The sequence below is a fragment of the Nomascus leucogenys genome, chromosome 1a, assembly GCF_006542625.1.
Source record: "Nomascus leucogenys isolate Asia chromosome 1a, Asia_NLE_v1, whole genome shotgun sequence".
Taxonomy (NCBI): Eukaryota; Metazoa; Chordata; class Mammalia; order Primates; family Hylobatidae; genus Nomascus; species Nomascus leucogenys.
In genome coordinates this window covers 47710360-47736896 of record NC_044381.1, presented here as the reverse complement: position 1 = coordinate 47736896, position 26537 = coordinate 47710360, and the positions used below count along the sequence as shown (strand labels likewise).

Here is a 26537-nt window from a genome sequence, read left to right as displayed (position 1 = left end):
TGTAGAATGCCCATGGAATTTACAAGGAAGTTCCTAGAACTGATTAGTGAATTTAATGAGGTTATAGGATATGAAGTCATTATACAGAAAGCAGTTGTAATTCTATATACTTGAAATGAACAATGGGAGATCAGAATTTTAAAAACCGAACTATTTACAATAACAAAAAAATGAAATACTTAGGTGCAAATCTAATATGATTAATATTCAACAATATTCAGTATATTAAATATTCAAATCCAACATGGTAAATATTAGGGAAATGCAAATTAAACCATAGAAATACTATTGACCTTTCAGAATATCTTTAAAAAAAAATCTGGCTAGGTGCGGTGGCTCACGCCTGTAATCCCAGCACTTTGGGAGGCGGAGGTGGGTGGATCACGAGGTCAGAAGTTCAAGATCAGCCTGGCCAAGATAGTGAAACCCCATCTGTACTAAAAATACAAAAATTAGCCCGGCATGGTGGCAGGCACCTGTAATCCCAGCTACTCGGGAGGCTGAGGCAGAGAATTGCTTGAACCTAGGAGGCAGAGGTTGCAGTAAGCCAAGATCGCACCACTGCACTCCAGCCTGGGCAACAGAGCGAGACCCCGTCTCAAAAAAAAAAAAAAAAAAAAAATCTGGTAATACCAAGCGCTGGCGAGGATGTATTTGGTGATAGGAAAGTAATGTGGTTCAGCTGCTTTGGAAAATAGCGTGGCACGTTCTTATAAATTAAACATGTAGCTCACACTCCTGGTTGATTGCCTAAGGGAAGTGAAATTTGACATTCTTCTTGAAACCTCTGCAAATGTGTAGAGCTGTTTGTTCATGATCATCAAAAACAGACAACCCAAATGTTCTTGAGCTCGTCAGTGGATAAACGTACTGTGGTACATGCACAGTGAAATACTACTGAGAAACAAAAAGAAAATGAAGCATGATACACTTAACAATGCCAATGAATCTCAACTGCATTATGCTGGGTAAAAGAAGCTGGACTCAAAAGACTATATGATTTCATTTTAATGACATTCTGGAAATGGCAAAACTGATAGAGTTGGAGAACAGATCAGTGGTTGCCAGGGGTTTGGGGCGGGAGGAGCGTTTGACCACAAAGGGATCACATGAGGGAATGTTTTTAGGGTGATACAGGTGATACAGGTTGTTCTGTATCTTGATTGTGAGACTGATTTGAAAAACTATGCTTTTGTTAGACTTATAACTGTACAACAAACATGTAAATTTTAAAATTTAAAAACAGTATTAGGAAATCAAGGTATGGTATATTAAATATTAAAATACAGTGGATTGTTAAGGGAAGGAAATGAAATTAAAACAAATTATTAAATGCAAGTTGTTTTAAATTTTTTCATGTTCAGAAATGAACATGAAAAAATATTTAAAATATTTGTATATGTTACAAAACATTCATTAGAAGTAAACGTAGGATTATCAAATAACATTTATAGCCATTTACTGTTTCATAGTTTATGAAGCATTTTTTAATACATTAGCTCATTTGACATAATCAGATTAGTCAGTTTATTTTGACTATTTTAATATTACTACTCTTGGGAGGTTTTTATTTCTGTATATTTTTTATTCTACATCAGAATTCACCTTCAATAAGGATTAATAACACTTATTGTGGAGACAATTTATAAAAAATTTTCACAAACTTTTTATATTTTAATCACTTGCATGGTCTGTGGTATTTATAAGTATATTCATTTTACAGTAATGACAACTCTGTGCGTGACACCATAACTAATATATAACATTTGTTTTAAGACCACTTTCCTGGTGGATAACAAAAAGGTCTTTGGAACTCATCTCATGCAAGACATGGTGAAAGATGCACTTCGGTCTTTTGTCAGTCCTCCGGTGCTTTCCCCCAAGTAAGTATTGTAAGACATTTTAGAGTTGTATGTGCTCCTTTAAAAGCCCAACTTCTTTGTACTCCTTCTTTGTAGCCAAAGTATCAAAATTGGGACCAAATCTCCATGTAAAAGTAACTTATTCGTGTTAAAATTAATTGATCTCTGCCACATTGTTTAGATTAAAACTAAGGTTTTTATGAGGTTGACAAAATTTCTGATAACTCCTCTAAGTTTTTTGTCTCCAGTGTAAGTCCTTAAACTTTGCCCTAGTAGAGGCACTGCCCCGAAAACATGCTGCCATCAGAGGCTGAAAGGATTGCATGCAGAAAGAATTATCATTTGAAAGTTGGCATTCTCAGAAATGTCAGACTTTTCCATCGGGGAAGGGAAGAAAGGAGTCGTCATTTCTTAACAAAGCACTTACACTTTGTTAAAAAAAAAAGATACACTTAACAAAGTGTATCTTTTTCCGCTGAAAGATACAGGATGGCTTTCTATCACATTACTTCATGGTAGATCTAATTAATTATATGTAATGGCTGCCAAATATTTCATAATAAATGTTGAGTATCTTTTATCCAAAATGCTTTGGACCAGAGGTGTTTTAGATTTCTGATGTTTTTGGATTTTGAAATATTTGCATGTATATAATGTTGCTCAGGCTGGAGTGTAGTGGCATCATCTCAGCTTACTGCAACCTCCGCCTCCCAGGTTCAAGAGATTCTCCCGCATCAGCCTCCTGAGTAGCTGAGATCACGAGTGCATGTCACCATGCCCAGCTAATTTTTGTATTTTTAGTAGAGATGGGCTTTCACTATGTTGGCCAGGCTGGTCTCAAACCCTGACCTCAAGTGATCTGCCCACCTTGGCCTCCCAAAAGTGCTGGGATTATAGGCTTGAGCCACTGCACCGGCCTAATATGCTTCTTTTACATGGTGGTGTAATTTTTGTTAGCTCAAATCTTTTGAAAGCAGAATTCAGCCTGTTCACATTTGGTATATGCTATTGGGTCATGAGTTTGATGTTAATAAATCAACAGTATATTAATCCATTAAATAAGGTGTCTTAAACAGAAATACACATAAAACAAGGTTATGCATTGATCAGTGCATGGAAATGTTGTGACCAGAGACTTATAGGAATCTAACCCTTTATTTCCCATGTTAGCAATGATTTAATAGTCTAATTTAGTATCTTCAGAAACTTTATGGAACATAACTACCACAAATAATGATAATCGTATATATGGAAAAGTTTATTGTGTGGTAGTCTAGCTGTTCCACTGTTTTAAAACTTTCAGTGTTATAGATGAGAATCCTCTTTTCCTTTGTAAGTGATTTGAAACTTCTTCTGAAGCGTTGATGAGTTTCTCTTTATTTTAGGAGTTCAGAAGTTTTACCAGAATATTCATGTGTGATTTTCAGCTAGTGCTATCTGGAATTCAGTCATTAAAGACTCAAGTTTTCAGTGAGATCATTTGTCCCTGTTACTACTAATTTATTGCTTCACCTTCATCTGTTTTGATTTTTCCTTTTTTAGAGCTCCTAGCATACTAGGTCTTCTAGAGCTCCCTTACCTATGCCTCATGACATTCATCTCCTTGTTATTTTTGCTGTGTTGTGAGAAAGTTCTTCCTCTTGATCTTCAAGGCTACTAATGAATGTATTTCTTCTACTGAATTTTTTAATTTGAAAATAATCATTTTTAGATTGAGAGAGCCTTTTTAAAGTGCTTTATTTTAATCTCAAGTAATTTTATTGCTTTAGGGTTAAAGACGTAATGAACCTTCAGCACTTCTCATTTCACCAACTGCCTGTTCCAGGTGTTCACCTTTTTCGTTCTCCTGGGTGCTGGGTGCACTGTCTTTTCCATTGTGTGACCTTGGCTCTGTTAATCAGAGATAAGGAACACCGTAAAGGAAACCACTTTGTGAGAAGAGATGAGGTGCCAGAGGGAGGTATAGGTGATTTATAAACAATGGTGAGGAGTGGGGATACAGAAAAAATTAGGATCCTGTATAGTATTTTCTTTGTAATTACGATTATGAGCACAGTCCATGAGGAAATCAATTGTAGGAAAATATGTGACACTGAAGTAGGGTCATGAAAAAGTAGGGCTTTGGACTTTTCCTTTTCTCCTTGCTAATTTGATGTTACTGGATCCAACTCTGATCGTTCAAATATAGATCTATAGGAATATCACAAATTTAGGTCAAATATAGGTCTATAGGAATATAGACCTATAGGAAATATCACAAATTTATTGTGTGAATTACATAATAATTGTAAAATGTTTCTTAATCTAATACTGGCATTCTTTAACTTAGGAATCGGTTCCATTTTCTCTTTTATTCACCTTCTCTGTCATTTGGTAGCATCTGCAGTAATTGCTGCTGCTTTTGTTTGGGCCGAATAGATTTTAATGATGTGACTATTATCTTGCAGGTGCTACCTATATAATAATCACCAGGCTAAGGACTGTATCGACTCCTTTGTTACTCACTGTGTTCGGGTAAGAGCTACAATTTGGATTGTCATAATGGGTACTTTAAAAATCATGGGCTGTGGCCAGGCATGGTGGCTCACACCTGTAATCCCAGCACTTTGGGAGGCTGAGGCGGGTGGATCACCTGAGGTCAGGAGTTTGAGACCAGCCTGGCCAACATAGTGAAACCTTGTCTCTACTAAAAATACAAAAATTAGCGTGTGGTGGCGCACGCCTGTAGTCCCAGCTACTCAGGAGCCTGAGGTGGGAAAATCGCCTGAACCCAGGAGGTTTCAGTGAGCCAAGATCGTGCCACTGCACTGCAGCCTGGGCGACAGAGTGAGACTTTGTCTCAAAATAATAATAATAATAATCATAATAATAAATTGCTGGACTGTAATTCCTTCAGTGTCTTTGTGCTTTTTTTCATCTAATATTTCTTATTTACTTTCAGTGAATAAATAAAAACTCTCTCCTCCTAACACTTGAGTAGATGGTTTTATATCCTAAGGTCTTCTGATAAGTTATTAGCTACAGAGGCAGCCTTGGATGACCTCCCACTGCAGCCTGTGGGGACCATAGATAGGGAATGTTATGACTCTCAACTGGGAAAACAGCAGTTGCTTCCTCAAAATTTTTTGTGAATGGGCATAAAAACTTTTTTCCTTTTTTTTTTTTTTAACCTTTGAATATTTTTAACATCCTTGTACACTTATCTTTGTATTATATTAATGAACTGAGTTATAATACAATTAAAATTATTGGCTGGGCATGGTGGCTTACGCCTGTAATCCCAGCAGTTTGGGAGGCCAAGGCAGGTGGATCACCTGAGGTCGGGAGTTCGAGACCAGCCTGACCAACACGGAAAAACCCTGTCTCTACTGAAAATACAAAATTAGCTGGGCGTGGTGGCGTGTGCCTGTAATCCCAGCAGTTTGGGAGGCCGAGGCAGGTGGATCACCTGAGGTCGGGAGTTCGAGACCAGCCTGACCACCATGGAAAAACCCTGTCTCTACTGAAAATACAAAATTAGCTGAGCGTGGCAGCGCATGCCTGTAATCCCAGCTAATCAGGAGGCTGGGGCAGGAGAATTGCTTGAACCCGGAAGGCGGAGGTTGCAGTGAGTAGAGATCATGCCATTGCACTCCAGCCTGGGCAACAAGAGCAAAACTCTGTCTCAAAAAAAAAAAAAAAATTAAAATTAATTTAAATGAGATCACAAATTGTTTTCATCTCAAGAAATTAGGAAAAAATGCAAATCTTGTAGTGAGTTGAATTATTCATTTTTATTTAATTTTTAAAAATATCTATTTATTTATTTTTGAGACAGGGTCTCCCTCTGTTGCCCAGGCTGGAGTGCAGTGATCTTGGCTCACTGCAACCTCTACCCTCAGGCTCAAGCAATCCTCCTACCTCAGCATTCGTAGTAGTGGAGACTACAGGCTCACGGCACCACACCTGGCTAATTTTTTTGTATTTTTTGTGGAGACAGGTTCACCCTGTTAGCCAGGCTGGTCTCAAACTCCTGAGCTCAAGTCCACCCGCCTTGGCCTCCCAAAGTGCTAGAATTTACAGGCATGAGCCACCGCACCCAGCTTCATTTTTATTTAATTAGATGTATTTCTCTTAGAGAACTCTAACAGGCAGCTTTTTTGGGTCTACTTGGAGTTACTAAATATATATTATATATAAAATATATATATTATATATTTAATATATATTTATATAATATATATTATATATTTAATATATATATTTATATAATATAATATATTTAATATAATATATATTATATATTATATAATTATATTTATATGATATATTATTTATATAATATATTATATATTTAATTATATAATATAATATATAATATATATATTAATTTATATTATATATTAATATATATTTATATGATATATATTATATATTTGTATATTATATATTATATATATTTACTTCCAGTTCCTAAATATGTATTATATGTAATATATAATACATAATATATAACATACTATATATTATATAACGTATAGGTATTATATATAACATATATTATATATAATATATAGTATACAGTATATTATATATAATATATAATATATATACTATAGAGAAAGGCAGCATGGTATGGGGAAAGAAAAAACAATAGACCAGATTTCATTTCGTTTTTATCATTAATATTTTATCAGGCATATCACTTTTTTATAAGCTTCCTTTTTTTTTTTTTTTTTTTTTAAATGAAGTCTCACTCTGTTGCCCAGGCTGGAGTGCAGTGGCGCGATCTCCGCTCACTGCAACCTCCGCCTCCCAGGTTCAAGCAATTCTCTGCTTCAGCCTCCTGTGTAGCTGGGGTTACAGGCACCTGCCACCATGCCCAGCTAATTTTTGTATTTTTATTAGAGACGGGGTTTCACCATCTTGGCCAGGCTGGTCTTGAACTGTTGACCTCATGATCCACCCGCCTTGGCCTCCCAAAGCGCTGGGATTATAGGGGTGAGCCACCGTGCCCGACCCAACTTTCCACTCTTTAAAGAGTAAAATGCGTATATCTTCTCTGACCTCTTACAGGGTAGTTATTGATCAAATGAAAGAATATCTGTCAAAGTATGCAAATATAAAACAGTATTATACTTTGAGAATCTTCTAACTCACACTTAACTAATCCCTGTCTCTTGCCTGGTTAGTGGAATGTTACATAGTATTTTAGATGAGAACACCTTATGGAGAAAGCAGGAATAAAGAACTATAGTCAAGGTTTATGGCTATTAGCTCTTCTTAAGCTATATAATTATTAGGCATTCTGATATATTCATAGCAGCAAAGGAATGTCAGCCTTGAACATTGGCTTTTGACTCAAGCAGGAAAGAAATTGTCCTCGTGAAATAAAGATCGAAGGAAGCTATTTTTACCATATGAAAGCAAGTTTCACATGAAGCTGTTTTTTCCAGTTATTGATAAATTCTGGTGTTGAGTTCCTTAAACACCTATGTAAAATTAAAAGTATACATAGACATAATTCTTATATACACAGCATTTTTCTCCTTTAAACCAGATTATGAACTTGGAATGTTAAGTTTCTTTGGTACTAGGAAATTTCATATTTACAGTTGACAAATTATATGTGTATTGCAGCCATTCTGTAGTCTTATTCAGATCCATGGACATAACAGGGCTCGACAGAGAGATAAGCTTGGTCATATTCTTGAGGAATTTGCTACCTTGCAGGATGAGGTAAGAGCCAGGTTCCCCTCTCTTCTAAAATTAAATGATTCACACACTTTGTCCAGATTTTTAAAAACAATTCTTCAGAACAATATTTTGACTACTTTTTCAACATGATCCACTTTTCACTTAAAATATAACAGTTTCTTACATCAACGTTTACAAAATGAAGCAGAACAATAATCAAAACTGATAGACATCTTAAATATTTCTTTGATAATAGGAATTATGAAATATGTATAAAATGATAGTTTTGCAAGCTTACATTATAAAAAATAATATATTTTAAATTTGTGTGCAGCAGCAATATTGATAAGATCTGAAGTGTATTATTTATATTTTTGTCCTTGAAAATTGATGTCTTTTTGGTTTAAGGCATGTTTAGGTAAATGTTAACCATTGTGAAATGAGAACTTCAAATGTAAACCTAACTAAAAATGCATTTAAAAATGTTTCTTTGGGTGGTCAGATTTAAATTTTCTGCTCATATTCTTTTTAGCTGTATGTTTTTTTAAAGTTCTCTCATTACCTTAAGAAAACAAAATGAACACAGTTTATGACATTTTATTTTAATAGGCAGAGAAGGTTGATGCAGCGCTTCACACCATGCTGTTGAAACAGGAACCCCAAAGGCAACATTTGGCCTGTTTAGGTACCTGGGTCCTTTACCATAACCTTCGCATTATGATACAGTACCTTCTAAGTGGCTTTGAATTGGAACTCTACAGTATGCACGAATACTATTACATATATTGGTAAGAGCACAGTTTGAGTTAAAATTGGTGGTGGGTGCAATGGATAAGATCTGAGAATTCAGAGTTAATTTCAGGGTACTTTTTCATTTAGTATATTTTATCTTTAGTTGTGGGACAGTTGGAAAAATTTGAAAATTAGAGCTAGATCATCTTGAATATCTTTAAGTGCTATAATATTGCATGAGTGTATTTTTCCAAATATTTATGTAAAAATTAACAAAAAAATGGCTCCAAAGTAAATGGATTAATTGAAGATCATTTATTTGCTCCTATGGAGAAAAATCAACACATTTTGCCCTGAATTTGGTGGCACTAGCTGTGGATGTACTTAACAGTTAAACATCAAATTGGAATCAGGTCTTTCTTCTTGGAAGAAATCATGATCAAGATGATTACTGGGAGCATAACTGTTTCAAACCGTGGTGCTGAGGATTCACTTCAGGAGCTTTGGAGTTGATAAAAGATGATCTTCGGCAGAGTAGTTCTTCCCTTTCACTTGCGGACAAAATAAACCTAGTAAGAGGATGTTTGGAAAAGAGGATATTTGAACATATGTAAAAGTTGTCATAGAAAATAAGATTGAGTGTTAATGAATTCAGTGATTTTGAATCTTTTTCTCAGTCTGGCACATAATTTTAAACTAATGACCTGTGTTACTCATCACAAACACTCAGGTTTAGTATATTAGACTTTGATAGAGTTCACCTTTTAAACTTTAATTTTACTTAGTAATTAAGATATTGTATATTCTCTGAAGTCACTGCTGTGGGAGGGAAAGTGATTCTCTTCCATGCTGTTGACGTAGATTTTGTTATGAGCAATGAAGGCTCTTGACAGACAACTCTTGCCTGTGAAAACTGAATTTGAGCATCAACTATAGCAATATGAGAATAATTTTCCTTGCTATATCTTCTTCAACATTTATATAGATAATACCAAATAATCCTTAATAACAGGTATTTATGTAGCTACTTTGGATACTACATTTTGTTATTCATAGTAGACAATTCTGGTTTTGTTTTTGTTTCTGTTTTTTGAGGTGGGGTCTTGCCATGTTGCCCGGGTTGGTCCTGAACTGTTGGGTTGTCAGTCTTCCCACCTCAGCCTCTCAAGTAGGTGGGACTACAGACGTGCACCACTGCAGCTGGCTACTTTTGTTCCTTTTTATAGGGGAACATGCTCAGGTTCTTTCTTTTGTGGCTTGAAGCAGCTAATGGAACCTTTGTTCTTGATTTATCAGATCAGAATATTATTTTTATATGCTTTTTTGCACAGAGAATTGGGATCTTAATTCAGCAAATAAATGATACTCAGATAAATACTCCATTACACATTTGTCTATATACATAAGTAGATTTGTTTCTTTTCTTGTTAAAAGAACTTTAGTTCTGCCCATAAATAACCTTGTGGTCTTTTCATAATTGGTTTTGAACTGCTTTTTAATTTCAAAATTACAGATTGGGCTTCTGCGTTTCCCCAAGATAACCTTTAGTTGTTTTTCATGCATACGGTCCCTGAAGCATGTGGACTCTTTAAATCATCAGCAAAAACAGTGATTCTTTAACATGCATCATAATCACTTGGAAAGTGCATTAATACACAGAGTTTTGGGTTAAGTTCCTAGAATTCCTGACCTGTTAGTTCTAGGGTGAGACCGAATAATTTGCATTTCTAACTGGTTCTCAGGTGAACTGCTGCTGGCCCAGAGATGACAGTTTGAGAACCATTGGTATAGAATATCAGCACTCTCTTAGACATAAATGTGTATTAATTTTGATAAAGCACTTAATAAAAGATCATTGGGGTACCTGATATTTGAGAAGAAAAGGCTGCATCTTAGTTGTCCCCTTCACTCATGTGTCCCTAGATTAGATAAACAGAAGGTAGAAGGCACCATCAGTTCCCTATAGAAATCCTTCACTTGAATATATATGAGTTGTTATGGACTCTCACATTTTGTAGGGTGGCAGGGAACAAAATTCAGTTATATGGTATAAAAGGGTACTACAGTAAATGTTTTTCTTAAATTCCGGGCTAGGAATTGTTTACTCTCCATATGAAATTATAGGCCGTCTTATTATGTTATGAAATATATATATATTTATATATATATATATCTCATAGATTTGAAGACTTTTCTGGCTTAGCAGTATTAATTAAAGTTCTGAAAAATTAGTGTCTGGTAGAGAATGTTCTGTTTTATATTTCATTTACTAAATAAACTCAAATTGTAAATGTGAATGTTCTTAATTTTTAAGAATGATTTTATATAATGCCAATAATTTTTTATCCTTTTCTGATTTTATTTGCTTTGTGATTAAAATATTTATAGACTGAACTGAACTGTGTTCTGATATAATAAAAACTTAATGGGCATTCATTTGATTTGCATATGTACATGTATAATTATCAAATCTTCTGGAAAGTTGTAAAATGTAGAAAGGGAAAATCTTATGTTCATTTCTTGTAAGATCTAATCTATTATCTAATGAATGATCTGTTTTTAAAGACCTAAAACATTATTTGAAATCTCTATTGTTAATATATGTGTTGATAAAGCTGTCTGATTAGACATCTACCATTAACTAACATTTTGTAACTTTTAAGGTATCTCTCTGAATTCCTTTACGCATGGTTGATGTCAACATTGAGTCGTGCCGATGGCTCTCAAATGGCAGAGGAAAGGATAATGGAAGAGCAGCAGAAAGGCCGTAGTAGTAAAAAAACAAAGAAAAAAAAGAAAGGTGCTGTGGATTATTTTTAAACTTAAGAACAGAGTGTACTTTAACTTCTACAAATAAATAGATGGAGAGCTACTCGCAAGTTAGTCATTATATTTTAGTTCTTGTTCCTCTTCTTTTCAGAAACTATAAGGTAGAGACTGAGTCCCAGTATCAATGACATAAGCTTTTTGGTTCCTTTCCTTGCTTTTGTTTCTTTGCTGTTCTGTGTATCAGAGAATCTTTGATCAAGAAGTAGCCACGTGGAGTGTGCAAGATATAGGTGAGGGAACAAGACAGCAGGAGGCCATTGACCTATTGACAGAGCCAGATAGCTCAGGAGGGCAGTAGTTCTGGAGCTGTGCTGTGGTAGTGGGCACCGAAAGGTGGTTACAGAGTGCCTTGAGGCATCACCCAAGAACCATGAGGACAGAGAACTGTTTCAAAGGGACTGCCCTATTGATCACTTAGGGAAGGCTATAGATATGGCTGCAAGTATTATAAAATACTACTTCATATTTCCTTAGGACTTAAAGCAGTTTGGATGGGTCATTAAATCACTGTATTCATGGGTTTCCTATATAAGAGGTTAAATCTTTGGTAAATTCAGAAAAGTTATAATTACTTTATACTGGAATTTTATAGTATTAGCTATTTGGGGACATGATTATTATATTTTTTTATTTGTAGATTTTGACCATAAATAAAATTTAACCTGTAGGAACACACTGAAGTTTTAATTTAGTATACAAGCTGAAAGATTTTTTAAAATTAGATTTTCTTTTGCAGTAATGCAAGAGGGAGGAGGAAAAGATTATGGAAGATTATGTTTTTCTTTCTAATTACAGTTCGCCCATTGAGCCGAGAGATCACAATGAGCCAAGCATATCAGAACATGTGTGCTGGAATGTTTAAAGTAAGTTGTTGAAAGTGAAGTTCTTTTTGCCTTTTAGCTATATCCCTATTATATAGTTTATTTAAACTCTTCTCTGTGATTCTTTCCAGATTATAATTTCACCTTTGTTTTACTTCCTGTCTGCTTGAAGATTACCTTTATTATCATTAGTTTTTTCAACAACCATTTGAACCCTTGCTATGTGTGAGAGACACTTTGTACTGAGTACATTGCAGGAGATACCAATTCTATATGGTCCTTGTTTGAAGTCTCTAGTGACAGGCCAGTTGATGTATCTGTGACAGGTAGTAAGTAAACGAAGAGAGTACTTCTGATTGATGATCAGGCAAGGCTTCGTGGAAAAGATGGAGTTTAGGTTTTTTAGGAGTGTATTAGGAAGAGGGTGAGCTCCACAACGAATGGCTTAAGCAAAAGCAGGTCTTTTTAAGAGGCAGTGGGTACTAACTCTTAAGTTGTACTTGGCAGTCAAGGAAATCATTTGAGGTGACTCACATTAAAATGCATAAAGCAGAACATGGACTTCTGTTTGAAAATAGGACCTGTGCTTATGACATATATGTCCTCATTTCTTCAGAAGTGTTTACTTGAAGGTTTTAAATAGCTGTTTCTTGTCTTCCATTCTGTATTGATGAGTGTTCATCTTTTTTCTTGTTCCCTTTTTCATTTAGACCATGGTAGCATTTGACATGGACGGCAAAGTACGTAAACCGAAGTTTGAGCTTGATAGTGAACAAGTTCGGTATGAACACAGGTTTGCTCCATTCAACAGTGTGATGACCCCACCGCCAGTGCACTACTTACAGTTCAAGGTGAACCTGCTCAATGAAATTGTTATGAAATCTTTAGTCTTAGACCTTCTTAGAGAGATGCTATTTGTACCTAGCCATCTTGTTACATTAACAGTTATTTAAATTATAAGAATAATATGAGGTAGCGTATGAGGGTTGAGAATTATATATTACCTAGGAAAAAATAGGGAGATGTGCTGAATGTTTGCCCCAGTGTCTGTGTGTGAGTGGGTAGAAAATGTAGAATACTTTAATAATTAGAAATGGGATTTTAGAGTTGTTCATATTAAACGTGTTTTGAATTATACTTCCCCTTCTTTTTAGGAAATGTCTGACCTCAATAAATATAGCCCTCCTCCTCAATCTCCTGAACTGTATGTGGCAGCTAGTAAGCACTTTCAACAGGCAAAAATGATATTGGAAAATATTCCTAACCCAGACCATGAGGTGAGACTGGATTCACAGTAATTTTAGGGGAAAAGCGTGGCAGGAAATAACATCTCTTACTGCTGGATGAAAGTTCATTATGAAAGTGAACTTTAATAGTGTTAGTGAGTAGAACTTGTCATGTTTCTGCGAAGGAGAAGGATTTCAGATAGTTTTGTCAAACTAACCTTGTCACACTTCAAGTTATTTTAAGAATGAGGTGATGTAAATACCTGTTTTGTATAAATTTAGAAGTCAATGCAAAGACAAATTATGACTCAAAATCATAAAGTAAGAAGGATGAGCATAAGATCCAGACTGATCTGATTTATAGCTCAAAATGTTAGCATTGAAACATTTCTGTTTTAATCAGTAGTTTAAAGGGGCCGGGCATGGTGGCTCACACCTGTAATCTCAGCACTTTGGGAGGCCAAGGCAGGTGGATCACCTGAGGTCAGGAGTTTGAGATCAGCCTGGCCAACATGGTGAAACCCCGTTTGTATTAACAATACAAAAAATTAGCCAGGTGTGGTGCATGCCTGTCTGTAATCCCAGCTACTGGGGAGGCTGAGGCAGGAGAATCATTTGAACCCGGGAGGCAGAGGTTGCAGGGAGCTGAGATTGCGCCATTGCACTCCAACCTGGGTGACGAGCAAAACTCCATGTCAAAAAAAAAAAAATTATTAAAATGTAACTAAGTCTTACATAAATACGAAAAATGACCTGGTCAGTTATCACCGAACAACCTTAATTCCACTTGACCATTTAAAATAAAGGCTACTGCTTTTGAAGACTCTGAGATACCAAAATAAACTTGGAAAAAAATTGTTTCAGGCTTTTGGTATTTTAATAATTTACCATATCCCTAATTTTATTGACATACATTTATTTTCTAAAAGTTACCTGTAACATGTACATACTATTTTGGGAAGTATATCTTGGGACCACTTCCATAGAGGGGTAGCTTAGCAGTGTTTGTCAAAAATCATTAATGCTTAGATCCAGCAATTCTGCTTTTTGGGATTTATATAGAGACATGAACACATATAGGAAGTGAGAGTGACGAATATAAGAGTATTCATTGCAGCAGGATTTCTAATAGCAAAAAGTAGGAAGTAACAGTAGTATCCATCAACAGGGGACTGATAAATTATGATACATTCACACAGTGGAATGAAGCTTAAGAAGGATGAGGAAGATCTTTATGTATTGTGATGGAATGCTCCTTATGATTTAAGAAATCTAAAAAGAAAGGTGCAGTTTAATATGCATAGTATGGTGCAGTTTCAATCAAAGGATGCAAGGAAGCCTATATGTATGTGTGCAAGTATAAAATATCTTTATAAAGATAATATCAGAATTGGTAGTTTTGTTTCCTTCCTTGGAGGGAAGCAGAGTGCCTGGAAGAGGGATAGGAGAGACACTTTTTAAAAATTATATGTACCATCTAAGAAAATATAAAGGGGGAGTCTAAAAATTTGAGGAGCTACCTATGATGACATATTTAGTGAAACTTCATTTATTCAAAGATGAGTCTATGCTCCAAATACTATGCTATGCTGCCTTTTCAGGACTTTGCAGCCTAATTTTTTTGTTATTCAGGAAAGCAAGATAAGGTAGCCATTTCAATTAAGAGTTAATTGAAATGAAGTTCTGTATTATTAAAAGAAATATAATTTTAAATTGCTTTTATTTAATAAAACATCAACACTTCCATTATACAAAGTTCCTATTAGTATCTGTAATTAAGAAATTTCGACTGGCCACAGTGGCTCACGCCTATAATCTCAACACTTTGGGAGGCCAGGTTGGGAGGACTGCTTGAACCCAAGAGTTCAAGACCAGCCTGGGCAACATAGTGAGGTCTTGTCTCTACAAAAATTTAAAAATGAGCTGGGTGTGGTGGTGCACAGCCATTTGGGAGGCTGAAGTGGGAGGATTGCCTGAGCCAGGAGGTTGAGGCTTCAGTGAGCCGTGTTCTTACCACTGTACTCCAGCCTGGGTTGATAGCAGGACTCTGTCTCAAAAAAGAAAAAGAGAAATTTTGACTATGAAGTTAATGTTTCAGTAGTTTTATGTTCATGTTTCAGGTTAATAGAATTTTAAAGGTTGCCAAACCCAACTTTGTGGTTATGAAGTTATTGGCAGGAGGACACAAAAAGGAATCTAAAGTGAGTACATTGTGGGAAAAAGAAGTGGTCTTAAATTATTGTGAAGTTTCATAATTTTTTCCAATAAGATGTGTAAATATTACAGGAAAAATTAAACCACTGAACAAAAATCATTCTAAAAATTTTAGTTCACCAGCAAAAAATTAGAGCTTGCCATTTTGTCTTGAGATGTATATTTTGTTGAGTTAAAATGTCTAAAGTCTGCCCATATGTTTTCCATCTCCTTGCTGTGTAAATTACTGAATAACTTGGGGTAAAAAAAGAAAATTTATGTAAAGAAATTTTATGGGAGAAGTATGAGGTATTTAAAAGTCATCTGCCTTTGGGAAAGTGAATGCTTTAATAATGAAAGACTTCTTTGTAATGGCTCAGAAGAGGAAGCTTTTCTTGGTAATGTTTATCATCCATGCCACGTCAGCATTTCAGAGCAGAGATTCTGCGCTGTGGAGAGGCCAGCCGCGGAGGCACCGTGGGGGCATTTGCCTGTGTGTGTTGTGCACCTTGTTTTCTTCTATTGTTTCCTGTGACCTGCCTTCCTCCTCTCCTGCCCTGGTTTCCTACTGACTGACTTTCATCTCATTGCTTAGTTCTATCAGTTACCCTGGAACTAAAAAGTGTGCTGACCCCTGATCTAACTGAATGCCTTTCCTATAATTTTTGACTGTTTATCTTTTTTAACTGTTCTCCGAAGATAGAAAACAGCTGGTCAGCCTGTTTTCTTATGATCTTCATAAAACTCAAAAACAATCAGTTTTTCTTCCAGATTAGTTCCTATGTTTTTTATCATTAACTTAGTTTTTTAAATCTATTTTGTGCTGCCTTGTTTCTAAGAACACAAGAAACTCTAAAATAAAAATAGTCTTTGTTTGGTGTACCATCTGAATATTTGTAGATACATTAATTGAGTTTCTGGTTTTCTTTAACAGGTTCCTCCTGAATTTGATTTCTCTGCTCATAAATATTTTCCTGTTGTGAAACTTGTTTGAGAGAGACTGGGAAGGTGGCCATAAAGGGGCAGAGTCTTCTTTCAGACCCCACTCTTAGAGGGCACATCACCAGGCTCCACATCACGGGAATTGAGATGGATTTCTTGGGTAACAACTCATTATAAGGAATACTTTTAGTTTGACAGCCTTATATGACATGAATGAAAACTGCTGTTTTAAAGTGGTTTATTATGTTCCATGGAAGAAACCGGTCTTATTGAATGCATTGATGAACGTTATATGGTTTTATTACAGATTTAATCACAAATCATTTTTTATGAATGATTGAGTGAAAATAGTGTTTGTAAAGGTTAATAAATTTCTTGACAAAAAAAAAAAAATGCACTGCTGGAGATGAAAAACAGTAGGTCTTTGTCCATGTTAAGAACTGAAGAAGGTGTGTGCTCTTTAACATTTGAGTAGTTCCAAAAACGTTATCCAAAAGAAGTTTCAAATCAAGGGATTAATTAAACACTTGTATGAGATTTTGGTAAAATACATTTAGAAGGGATTTTTGGGAGGGCCTCTAAATTACGTGAAAATTGTGATTTTTATGTGTCATGACATCACAAATTATATATCTGTAAGAATACAGATGTGTAAAAATCCTTTTAGCACTTTTAAAAGATTATACATTATGTTTGCTGGTGACATTATTCAAAAAGGAGGCAGATAGAAATGTATATAGATTAAAATTTAGGTCTAATTTAATCTATATATGTTTAATTAATGTTTAAATGTGGTGTACTCCTTTTTGTTTACTTCATATTCAGTTTAACCCATGAAACATTTTCAAATGGGTGTCTGTTCAGTATCCTGTGGCTTTGAAAAACTGACTGCATCCTCCTGTGCTTGCAATTGCCTGCTGCCAGAGGCCCTCCCCTTCCTTTCCTGCTTGTCCTGTCTCCGCTCTGATGTTTGCGGTGGCAGCTATCTAGGCCTCTTGGGCCTTCCTTTTTGTCCTTTGTAGCAGGCAATACTCTTAGCAAAATGAGTTACTCTGTGGTGTAAATTGGCTTTGGTGGCTTAGCCTAAGACTAGTGAGTTTTATATTTGGTCTGTGGTTAAAAGGGTTCTCAGCTTCAAATATTTTAACTCTGATTTGGTATCTTTCACAAAAATATGATAGTGAAACTTTTCTGGCAGTACTTTAAAGCAGCTAACCTGACTGAACTTGCTAAGGGGGTTCCTGTTGCCCCTCTTTGCAGCTAATGAGCTCTCTTGGCTCTCCTTTCCAAGAGTGGTAATACTTGTTATTCAAGAACAGCCATTAGGTGTCCTGAAATTTCAGAACCCAAAAATCTTTTTAAAAATGTTTTTTTTTTTAAGTAGCCTGTACAATAGAAACTTGAATTATGGAGAGACAAAGAGTATACCTGTTACTGATTTAGTTACTTTGTTCAGAATGAAAACACTGTTTTTGGCTGGTAATTACTGAATGCTTTAAACAAAAAAAGGCAAAGGAGTGGTAGGAAATAGGCAAGACAAGAAACAAAGAATCAAAAGAAAACGCAAAGAGGAAAACAGAATGAGCATGGACATTTGGCAAACAATCAAGAAGAGAGCTTGAAGCAAGTTAGAAAGCTGAGAAATTATTATTCTTTCCCAGTGGCCAAGATATAAAGTATAAAAAATATGTCCCCCTTAAAAGCAAAAAAAGGAATGTAAATTAATGCAACAAGGGCCCTGCTAGATGATGGGATCACTTTTAATTAAGAGGGTGCTCTGGCATTTTTTAGCCACTATGTCTGATTGGGTCTGCTGGTATAGATGAGCATCTAGGTTATTTTGAAGTAGGTCTTCCTAAGTAAAAGTTTTCCTATTAACCCATTATCAACTAAAAAAAAGATTGATTCGTGTTAGATTTATCAGTGTATGTTACTGACAGAATCATGTGGTTTCCTTTAAGTAGCTTTAATTTTTGCTTTTTGGTTTGTTTAGAGATGAGTTTTCACTATGTTGCCCAAACTGACCCAAACTTGTGGGCTCAAGCAGTCCTCCTGCCTCAGCCCCCAGAGTAGCTGGGATTATAGGCACATGCCTGCTTGGCTAGTTTTTGTTTTTAAATAGCAGGTTTCTAATTATAAAAACAAATTTGCCATTTTATAATTTTTAAAGTAATCTGCCATTCAAGGTACTTACTGAAAAAAACAATAGGAGAAATAAGACAGTCTCCTCTCGTAGAGCTTTTATCATCTTACGACAGATACAGAAAAGCAACAGATATTGAAAATGCAGTGAGGAATATGCCATATGCTGGGTAGGAGAACCGCCCCACATGAAACTTTAGGTGACAAATCCCCATCACATCTATTCAGGAGGCACTGCTGGGAAAAGGGTGCCAGACAGAATGTGCACAGGCTTGGAGGGGAGAGGGTAGCAGCCTGGCTGAAGTATAGAGCAGGAAAAGGATGGCGGAGATGAGAGACGAGAAGCCGATACCCTAAACCCTGGGAGGCCACAGTTTAAAGATTTTGGACTTTATTCTGATATTGGTAGATTCTACTGAAGGCTTGTATGCAGGGACATGATGGGATCAAGTCAAATCTGCTTGCCTGAGAATGGTTGAAAAGGGAGGCAGGGAAGCCAGTCACGTGAGAGAAAATGTTGGTCTTAACAAAGGTAGTGGCAGAGCAGGTGGAAAAAAGTGGATGAAATCAAATGTTTTCAGAGGTACAGCTAATGGGACATGGTAAATGAGAGTTTCTGCCAAAATCAAGGATGATTTTTCAGAAGTTTTTTTGGCTTTGGCAACTAGACGATGGTGGTGCCACTTGCGTAGATATCTAGGCAAGGTAGGAGACCAGGTTTGGGATAAAGATTGCTTTAGACATTGAGATATCTTTGGGACATCCTGGTGAAGATGGCAGGTAGTTTGGTCTCAAACTGGGAGGTGCCATCTGGGGTGGAGATGAACTGAGGACTAAGTAACTATAGTCACTGTAATTATCTGGGGGCTGCCATTGCTCAGGGAGCTCCTAGAGTAAGGGACTGAGATAGATCTCAAGGAATAGACTTGGGAGGGCCAGGGAATGGGGAGGCCACTGAGTTGGTGGGACAGGCTGCAGGGAAGAGTACCTCAAAATCATACCAGGCCACTGTTTGACAAGTGTGCCTCTTTCACCGTTTTGTTTGCACAAGACTGTATATTGCCTTAAATAGTCAAAGCGTACCCTGTTTGGAAAAGTTCAGGAGAGGTGGGTGTTTCCCTTGTTCCTCTTTGGCTATGCTCTGGGCACTGGAAAAAGCCTGCAAAGGAGACTTATCAGGAAAATAAGCAGAATGCAGGGCCATATGCTGTTCAAAGGCCATTTCACAAAGGACTGAAAAGAGCCCATTGAACTTGGCAAGTAGATTGCTGGTGACTGGGGTGAGCTCTTTCTTGAAGGGGTGGGGCAGAAGCTGGAAAGTCAGTTGAGGTGTAGACCATGCGGTGAGGAAAGAGTGACTCAACTGGGCTTGAAGAACCGACTTCCCCATATTCATACTTGCCCCACTCTATTTGTGGAGTGGCTGGTATGATCTTAAAAGATCATAAAATGCAAGCATGGTCACTTGACAACTCTACTTAAAATCCACTGTTCTCTAATGAATGACCTAGTCTTTACCCAGAATGCCAGTTTGACCCCTTCTGCCTCTCCTTCATTTCTGCCCTCTCCGTTTGGCCCCTCAGGCTGCAGCCACGTTGCCCCCGAGACCCCCAAGCCTTTAGTATCAAATTTTGGAGACTCACGTGAAGTTATTATGCAACAGCTCTCTGAGTCTTTAAACTGATCATGAGATCAGGAGATGATTGAGACCATCCTGGCTAACAAAGTGAAACCCTATTTCTACTAAAAATACAAAAAATTAGCCGGGCATGGTGACACGCATCTGTAGTCCCAGCTACTCGGGAGGCTAGGACTACAGATGCATGTCACCACAGGTGACTGTTCTATTTTGTTGGAACAGCCCACCGCCCTCTCCATTGTTGGCTGAATCCGTCGTGATCCCTAGAGCAGCCTGGAGAAAGCGTGCAGAGGTGCACATGTGCTGAGCACACAACTTTCGGGGCACTGTGGGTTGAAGACGTTGTACTGACAGCCCATCTCATTCCACAGAAGGTTTAAGGCAAACTGCCATCCTTAGTCCACAGTTTGAGGGTGGATTCTTTAAGGATCTAATAGAGGATGAAGGGGAAAATCAAAAAACAGAGCTGTGACAAGTTTTAAAAGTTTAACAGAATATTTTATTTCTCAGCAATTCTATGTGCACAAATTAAACATGAGATGAATAGAGACTTTATTTAGAAAGCAAGAGAAAATTCCTATCAACCCCAAGAAGGACTCAAAGTCAGGTTGGAAGAGGACTTAGAAGAGTATGAAAGTACTCTAAGATTTTATCTAAGTTGCCTTTTCTGGGTGGGAAAGTTTAACCTTAGTGACTAAGGACATCAGATATGAAGAATGTTTGAGTTGGAGGTGGCAACGTGAATTGCAAACAGGGCCTGCTTCAGTGACTGTGTGCCTGTAGTCTCAGCTACTCGGGAGTCTGTGTGAGGCCAGGGGTGCCAGCGCACCAGCTAGATGCTTTGTAACTTCTAGGCCCCATTTTCCCCTCTGAAAATAAGGGGGTTGGATCAAATGATCTCTCAGGCCTCAGCATCTCAAATCCTGTGGATCCTCCTACTTACCCCTTAGAGAGCCTTACTGGGAAGTCAGTCATTAATGATGTGGCCAGTTATTTGCAAGTGGTAAGAGCCTATTTACCATAAATAGTACTAAAAGAACCAACTCAAGTCAAACCTTAATGCCACTGTTATTGTGAATTAGGATTAAGTAGTGATTTTCAAAATTCACATTAACTTGATTTTAAGATCAGTTTTGTGAGTCCCACAAGCTAAATGTGTACACTATGATAAAAACAACCATTGTATTCGTTGTTCTAAACAGTCCTAATTTCTAACACTGTATATATCCTTCAACATCAATGAACTTTGTTTTCTTTTACTCCAGTAATACTCCAGTAATAAAGTGGGCACAGAGCTGTCCACAACAAACTTGCCCTCTCATGCCTTGCCTCTCACCATGCTCTGCTCCAGGTCAGCCCCCTTTTGGCCTGTTTTGTCAAAAGCCTAATCTGCTTCTTGCTTTTCTTGGTAATATATATTTAGGGAAGATGTTGCTTTGCCCACACACGAAGCAAAGTAAATACAGACCACAAATGTTCAAATTGTAAGCCACTTAATAGCGTTTTGCATGTTAAAAATGACAAGGGTTATTATACAAATAGCCTTTTTAAAGATTCTCACACAGAACAGCTTTGTATTTAGACTTAAAGCTGTTGCTACTTTGCTAGTGACGTTTGTGTTAACAGTCAGTGCTCTAGGCCATTGATTGATTGTCAGAATCGGAAGTGACTGCACAAGAGCATTTGCCAGTCAGTCTTTCAGTGAGAACAGATAACAGGCTGGCACCAGCACTCGGCACAGCACATGGACAGGAGGACGCCAGAGGGAACCCAGACAGAGTTCTGTCTCTCCTTCACCGCAGATGGACTCTTACTATAGTGGCTGTTAATTTACACAAAAAGTTAAGTTATATTCCAGAAACAGGAAGCCCCACTGTCACCTACCCTTGAAGGAGAACTATGTTCCGTTTCTGGTGTTGTTCCGTTTCTGGTGTTGAACTTCTCATGAAATACCTATTACCATAAATTGTGACATCTGTACCCCCCAAAAGCTGTTTAAAAGACCATTTTTTTCCTACACAAAGTACATACTAAAATTTCACAATAATCATCTTTAGATGTACATTTTATTTAGTACATTTCACAGTTTTCAGTATTCAGTCCCTCATGAACGTCTTATAGCCATCTCTTCAGTCCTGTTGTGAAATATGTGATTCCAGTTCAGAGTGTATGATTCCGCTTTTCACGCTGATCAAGTAAATTTATGGTGTCTCTTTTCTGATCTTCAACATTAAAAACTAAAAAGGAAAAACACATAATATTCTATAGAGTATTAAATGAGATACTAGCCCTAGGCAGGTCCCATTTACTTATCAATTTCTAGAAACTGTCATAAAGAGGACTGTATCTCCTACAGCAACACTGTAATTGGGAGTTGCATTCCTCATCAAGGACAAGATGGCAACGGTGATATGGGAGGGGGACAGGGAAGTGCTGGGTAGAGAAGGGCAGGGTCCCTCGCAAAGGCTCCACCCTCAGGCCTGTGCCCATGGACCTAATGAGAACAAGGACTCCTGTCTTCATGCCCAAATGTTACATTTTCCAAGACCGCTGTGGCCTGCCATGCCACCCATTCTGTGCCTATAAAAACCCTGAGACCCCAGCGGGCATATACAAGCGGCGGGACGTCGAGAGGAACACACTGGCAGAAGAACACATCGAAAGACGCCAGCAGGCCATTGACGGTGGAACGATTCAGACGCCAAGGGAAATTCGGCCAAGGACAGTAGGAGGCGATCCCGGCTGCTGAGCAGCCAGACTCCAGAGGAAGACCACCTTCCCACGCTATCCCCCTTCTGGCTCCCCAGCCATCTGCTGAGAGCTACTTCCACTACTCAATAAATCTTGCATTCATTCTCCAAGCCCACATGATCTGATTTTTTCAGTACACTAGAGCAAGAACCTGGGATACAGAAAGCCCTCTGTTCTTGCGATAAGGCAGAGGGTCTAATTGAGCTGATTAACACAAGCCGCCTGTGGACAGCTAAGCTGAAAGAGCGCACTGCAACACACACCCACTGGGGCTCCAGGAGCTGTAACCACTCAACCCTAGATGCTGCGGCGGAGTCGGAACCCATCCTCCCCACAACTTGCCCGTCCACATGCTCCCCCTAGGGGTTTGAGCTCTGGGGCACTGAAGAGAGCCACACCCCCATTGCATGCCCTGTGAAGGGGATAAGGGAACTTTTTTTTTTTTTTTTTTTTTTTTTTTTTTTTTTTTGAGACAGAGTCTCGCTCTATCACCCAGGCTGGAGTGCAGTTGTGCGATCTCGGCTCACTGCAAGCTCCACCTCCGGGGTTCACGCCATTCTTCCGCCTAAGCTTCCCGAGTAGCTGGGACTACAGGCGCCTGCCACCACTCCCGGCTAATTTCTTTTTGTTGTTGTATTTTTAGTAGAGACGGGTTTTCACCGTGTTAGCCAGGATGATCTCGATCTCCTGACCTCGTGATCCGCCCGCCTCGGCCTCCCAAAGTGCTGGGATTACAAGCGTGAGCCACCACGCCCAGCTGGAACTCCTTCCCTTTCAAAGGGTCCAAATGGATGACCAATAATGTACCATGAAACAAAGCTGAAGCACCTAAAGATTCCATACTTGTTTGTAACAGTGACATAATGCCCCATATGCCATAGAAAATGGACAGTATCAAGTGCACTCATGACATTTTAAATACAATCACCACGCTCCTGTGCGGCGTGATTCCCTTGCTACTGCACTTCTAATGGCACACGCTGCCTCCTGAGAGCCGTTCGCAGCTTCAGACAGCTCTTGTGACTCCAAAGCTCTCCCTTTACAGAGCTGATGTCTGTATGTACCTTCTACCATCTGGTCTTACTCTTCTATCCTTTAACACACAGAAAACATAAAAAGGCACATCACAAATAAAACCTAAAACCACGGTCTTGATTTATAACTATGGCACATTAAATGGTAGTTTTAATGACCATTAAATAACTACCAAATTAATAGTATCTGTTAAAGGCTCTAATAAAGTTGGAGCTAATGCTTTTTTCTTCTAATTTCCCTGGAGCAAGTAAGGTCTCACTATTTCAATGACACAATCTTAATGTTGAAGCTGATGTTGACATTTCTTCAACTTCTTCAAAGAGCTGACAAGGCACTCATTTTCTTTACCTTACCTACTTACTTTGTTTGAAACCTTGCACAAGGTCAAGTCCTTAGGACACCTGAGTGTAGGGAATGAGAGATCCAAAAAGGCTTCACCACAAAGCCAATCATTTAGTAGGAAACTAGGCCCAATTTAAAAGGTTGTTAGAGCCGGGCGCGGTGGCTCACACCTGTAATCCCAGCACTTTGGGAGGCTGAGGCAGGCGGATCACCTGAGGTCAGGAGTTCGAGACCAGCCTAGCCAACATGGTGAAACCCTGTCTCTACTGAAAATACAAAATTAGCTGGGCGTGGTGGCACGAGCCTGTAATCCCAGCTACTCGGGAGGCTGAGGCAGGAGAATCACTTAAACCCGGGAGGCGGAGGCTGCAGTGAGCCGAGATTGTGCCATTGCACTCCAGCCTGGGCAACAAGAGTGAGACTCTGTCTCAAAAAAAAAAAAAGTTGTTAGAATAGAAGTAAGACAGTGACCAGACTGTGAAACATGCTCAAGAACAGAAATGAGTGGAGTCAATGACAAAGAACAGAAAGAGTTTGTATTTGCTTCAAAGTCTGGCTGCTAGTGTATTTTGCCATTTGCCTTTTTAAAAAATTGCCTAAATGAAGATAGCTGAAAATTCAAATTACGACTTGGATTCTAAAAATTCCAAACAACTCTGCCAATTGAAACAACTGACATCCTGGAGAAATATAAAAGATAATTTTTAGGGGACATTGTTGAAGAATCAGACAAGCACAGATTGAGGGACTTTCAACCAAATAACAGCCACTATCCTTCAAAAAAGACCAACAACATGAATGATAAAGAAATTGCTCCACGATAAAGAACACTAAAGAGGTCTGACAATAAATGCAGTGTATAATCCTGAATCAGAAAAAAAGACATGAATTGGACACTCACTAAATTTCAACGAAGTCTACAGATTAGATAATAGCATTGTATCAACATTAATTTCCTTATTTTGGTAATTTTACTGTGGTTATATAAGATGTTAACATTTGGGGAACCTGGGTGAAGGGTATACAGAAATTTTTTGCTTTTTAAAGAAGTCTAGATTATTCCAAAATGAAAAGGTAAAAAAATGTAAGTATTAAAACATTAAATGAATAATGCATTGCCCAGATGGTAATAAAAGAAGGCATTGTTAGCCAGACGTGGTGGCTCACGCCACCCAGCACTTTGGGAGGCCAAGGCAGGTGGATCACGAGGTCAGGAGATCAAGACCATCCTGGCCAATATGGTGAAACCCCGTCTCTAATAAAAGTACAAATATTAGCTGGACGTGGTGGCGCATGCCTCTAATCCCAGCTGCTCGGGAGGCTGAAGCAGGAGAATCACTTGAACCCGGGAGGCAGAGGTTGCAGTGAGCTGAGATCATGCCACTGCACTCCAGCCTTGGCAACAGAGTGAGAGACTCCATCTGAGGGGAAAAAAAAAAAAAAGGGGGGCATCGGCAAGATCAGCAAGGCCGAAACTGAAGTGAAGTAGTTGTTACAATGACTCCTGCTGCCCTGAGGATTTCTGCTGAATTCTGAAGTTTATGATGATATTTTAAAAGTAGTTACCCTCAGAGAAGATGGGGAATTCATAGTCATGAAAACTGTTAAATAAAAAGGAAAGAAATCAAGCATTTATCCTATCTACCTTATACAAACAATACCACTGAGGTGTTTTTTTTGTTTGTTTTTTGTTTTTTTCCCAAGACGGAGTTTCACTCTTGTTGCCCAGGCTGGAGTGCAATGGCACAATCTCAGCTCACTGCAACCTCCGCCTCCCGAGTTGAAGCGATTCTTCTGCCTCAGCCTCCCAAGTAGCTGGGATTACAGGCATGTGCCACCACACCCGGCTAATTTTCTTGTATTTAGTAGAGACGGGGTTTCACTATGTTAGTTAGGCTGGTCTCAAACTCCTGACCTCAGGTGATCCACCATCCTTGGCCTCTCAAAGTGCTGGGTTACAGGTGTGAGCCACCATGCCCAGCTGAAGTGTCTATTTCTAAGAACATTCCCATTAACAACATAAAAATGAATTGATACAGGCATTAACCATCAACTGGCATTATAAAAAGAAAGACACCAGGTTGCAGTCAGCCAAGACTGTGCCACTGCACTTCAGCAAGGGTGACAGAGTGAGACTCCATCTCAAAAAAAAAAAAAAAAGACGCCAGACATGATGTGCCTCCCAGTGAAAGAACACAGCACCACTAATCTTACCGAGGGCTTGAGCGTGGACCTGAGTCTCATCAAGCCTCTGGGTGTAGCTGCCACCCTACAGAAACAGAGACCAGGAGAACTCGCTCAACTCCCCCATGACTCTATAATCAGCAGTATTCAGGCTGTGGGAAAC

At 38.2% G+C, this 26537-nt stretch overlaps 2 protein-coding genes across 8 annotated transcripts in view; one reads left to right on the top strand and one right to left on the bottom strand.

Moving 5' to 3' along the window:
• The window catches only part of NAA35 (N(alpha)-acetyltransferase 35, NatC auxiliary subunit), a 116300-nt gene that overhangs the window by 69578 nt on the left and 20185 nt on the right, over positions 1-26537 (top strand). For 2 of the 6 annotated variants that reach the window (XM_030809289.1, XM_012500767.2), the window contains 10 exons: positions 1777-1883; positions 4310-4376; positions 7482-7580; positions 8148-8326; positions 10934-11070; positions 11895-11962; positions 12631-12771; positions 13075-13197; positions 15267-15347; positions 16274-19873. In XM_030809289.1, the coding sequence (XP_030665149.1) occupies positions 1777-1883; positions 4310-4376; positions 7482-7580; positions 8148-8326; positions 10934-11070; positions 11895-11962; positions 12631-12771; positions 13075-13197; positions 15267-15347; positions 16274-16333 (1062 nt within the window). In that variant the 3' untranslated portion in view covers positions 16334-19873. Of the gene's footprint in view, positions 1-1776; positions 1884-4309; positions 4377-7481; positions 7581-8147; positions 8327-10933; positions 11071-11894; positions 11963-12630; positions 12772-13074; positions 13198-15266; positions 15348-16273; positions 19874-26537 lie in introns of those variants that run through there. The other 4 variants (XR_004029302.1, XM_030809275.1, XM_030809282.1 and 1 more) reach the window with 4 other exon arrangements.
• The window catches only part of GOLM1 (golgi membrane protein 1), a 73242-nt gene continuing 67249 nt past the window's right edge, over positions 20545-26537 (bottom strand). For both annotated transcript variants that reach the window (XM_004087027.3, XM_003267494.4), the window contains exon 10: positions 20545-22299. In XM_004087027.3, coding sequence (XP_004087075.2) covers positions 22223-22299 — 77 coding nt within the window. In that variant the 3' untranslated portion in view covers positions 20545-22222. The remainder of the gene's footprint in view (positions 22300-26537) is intronic.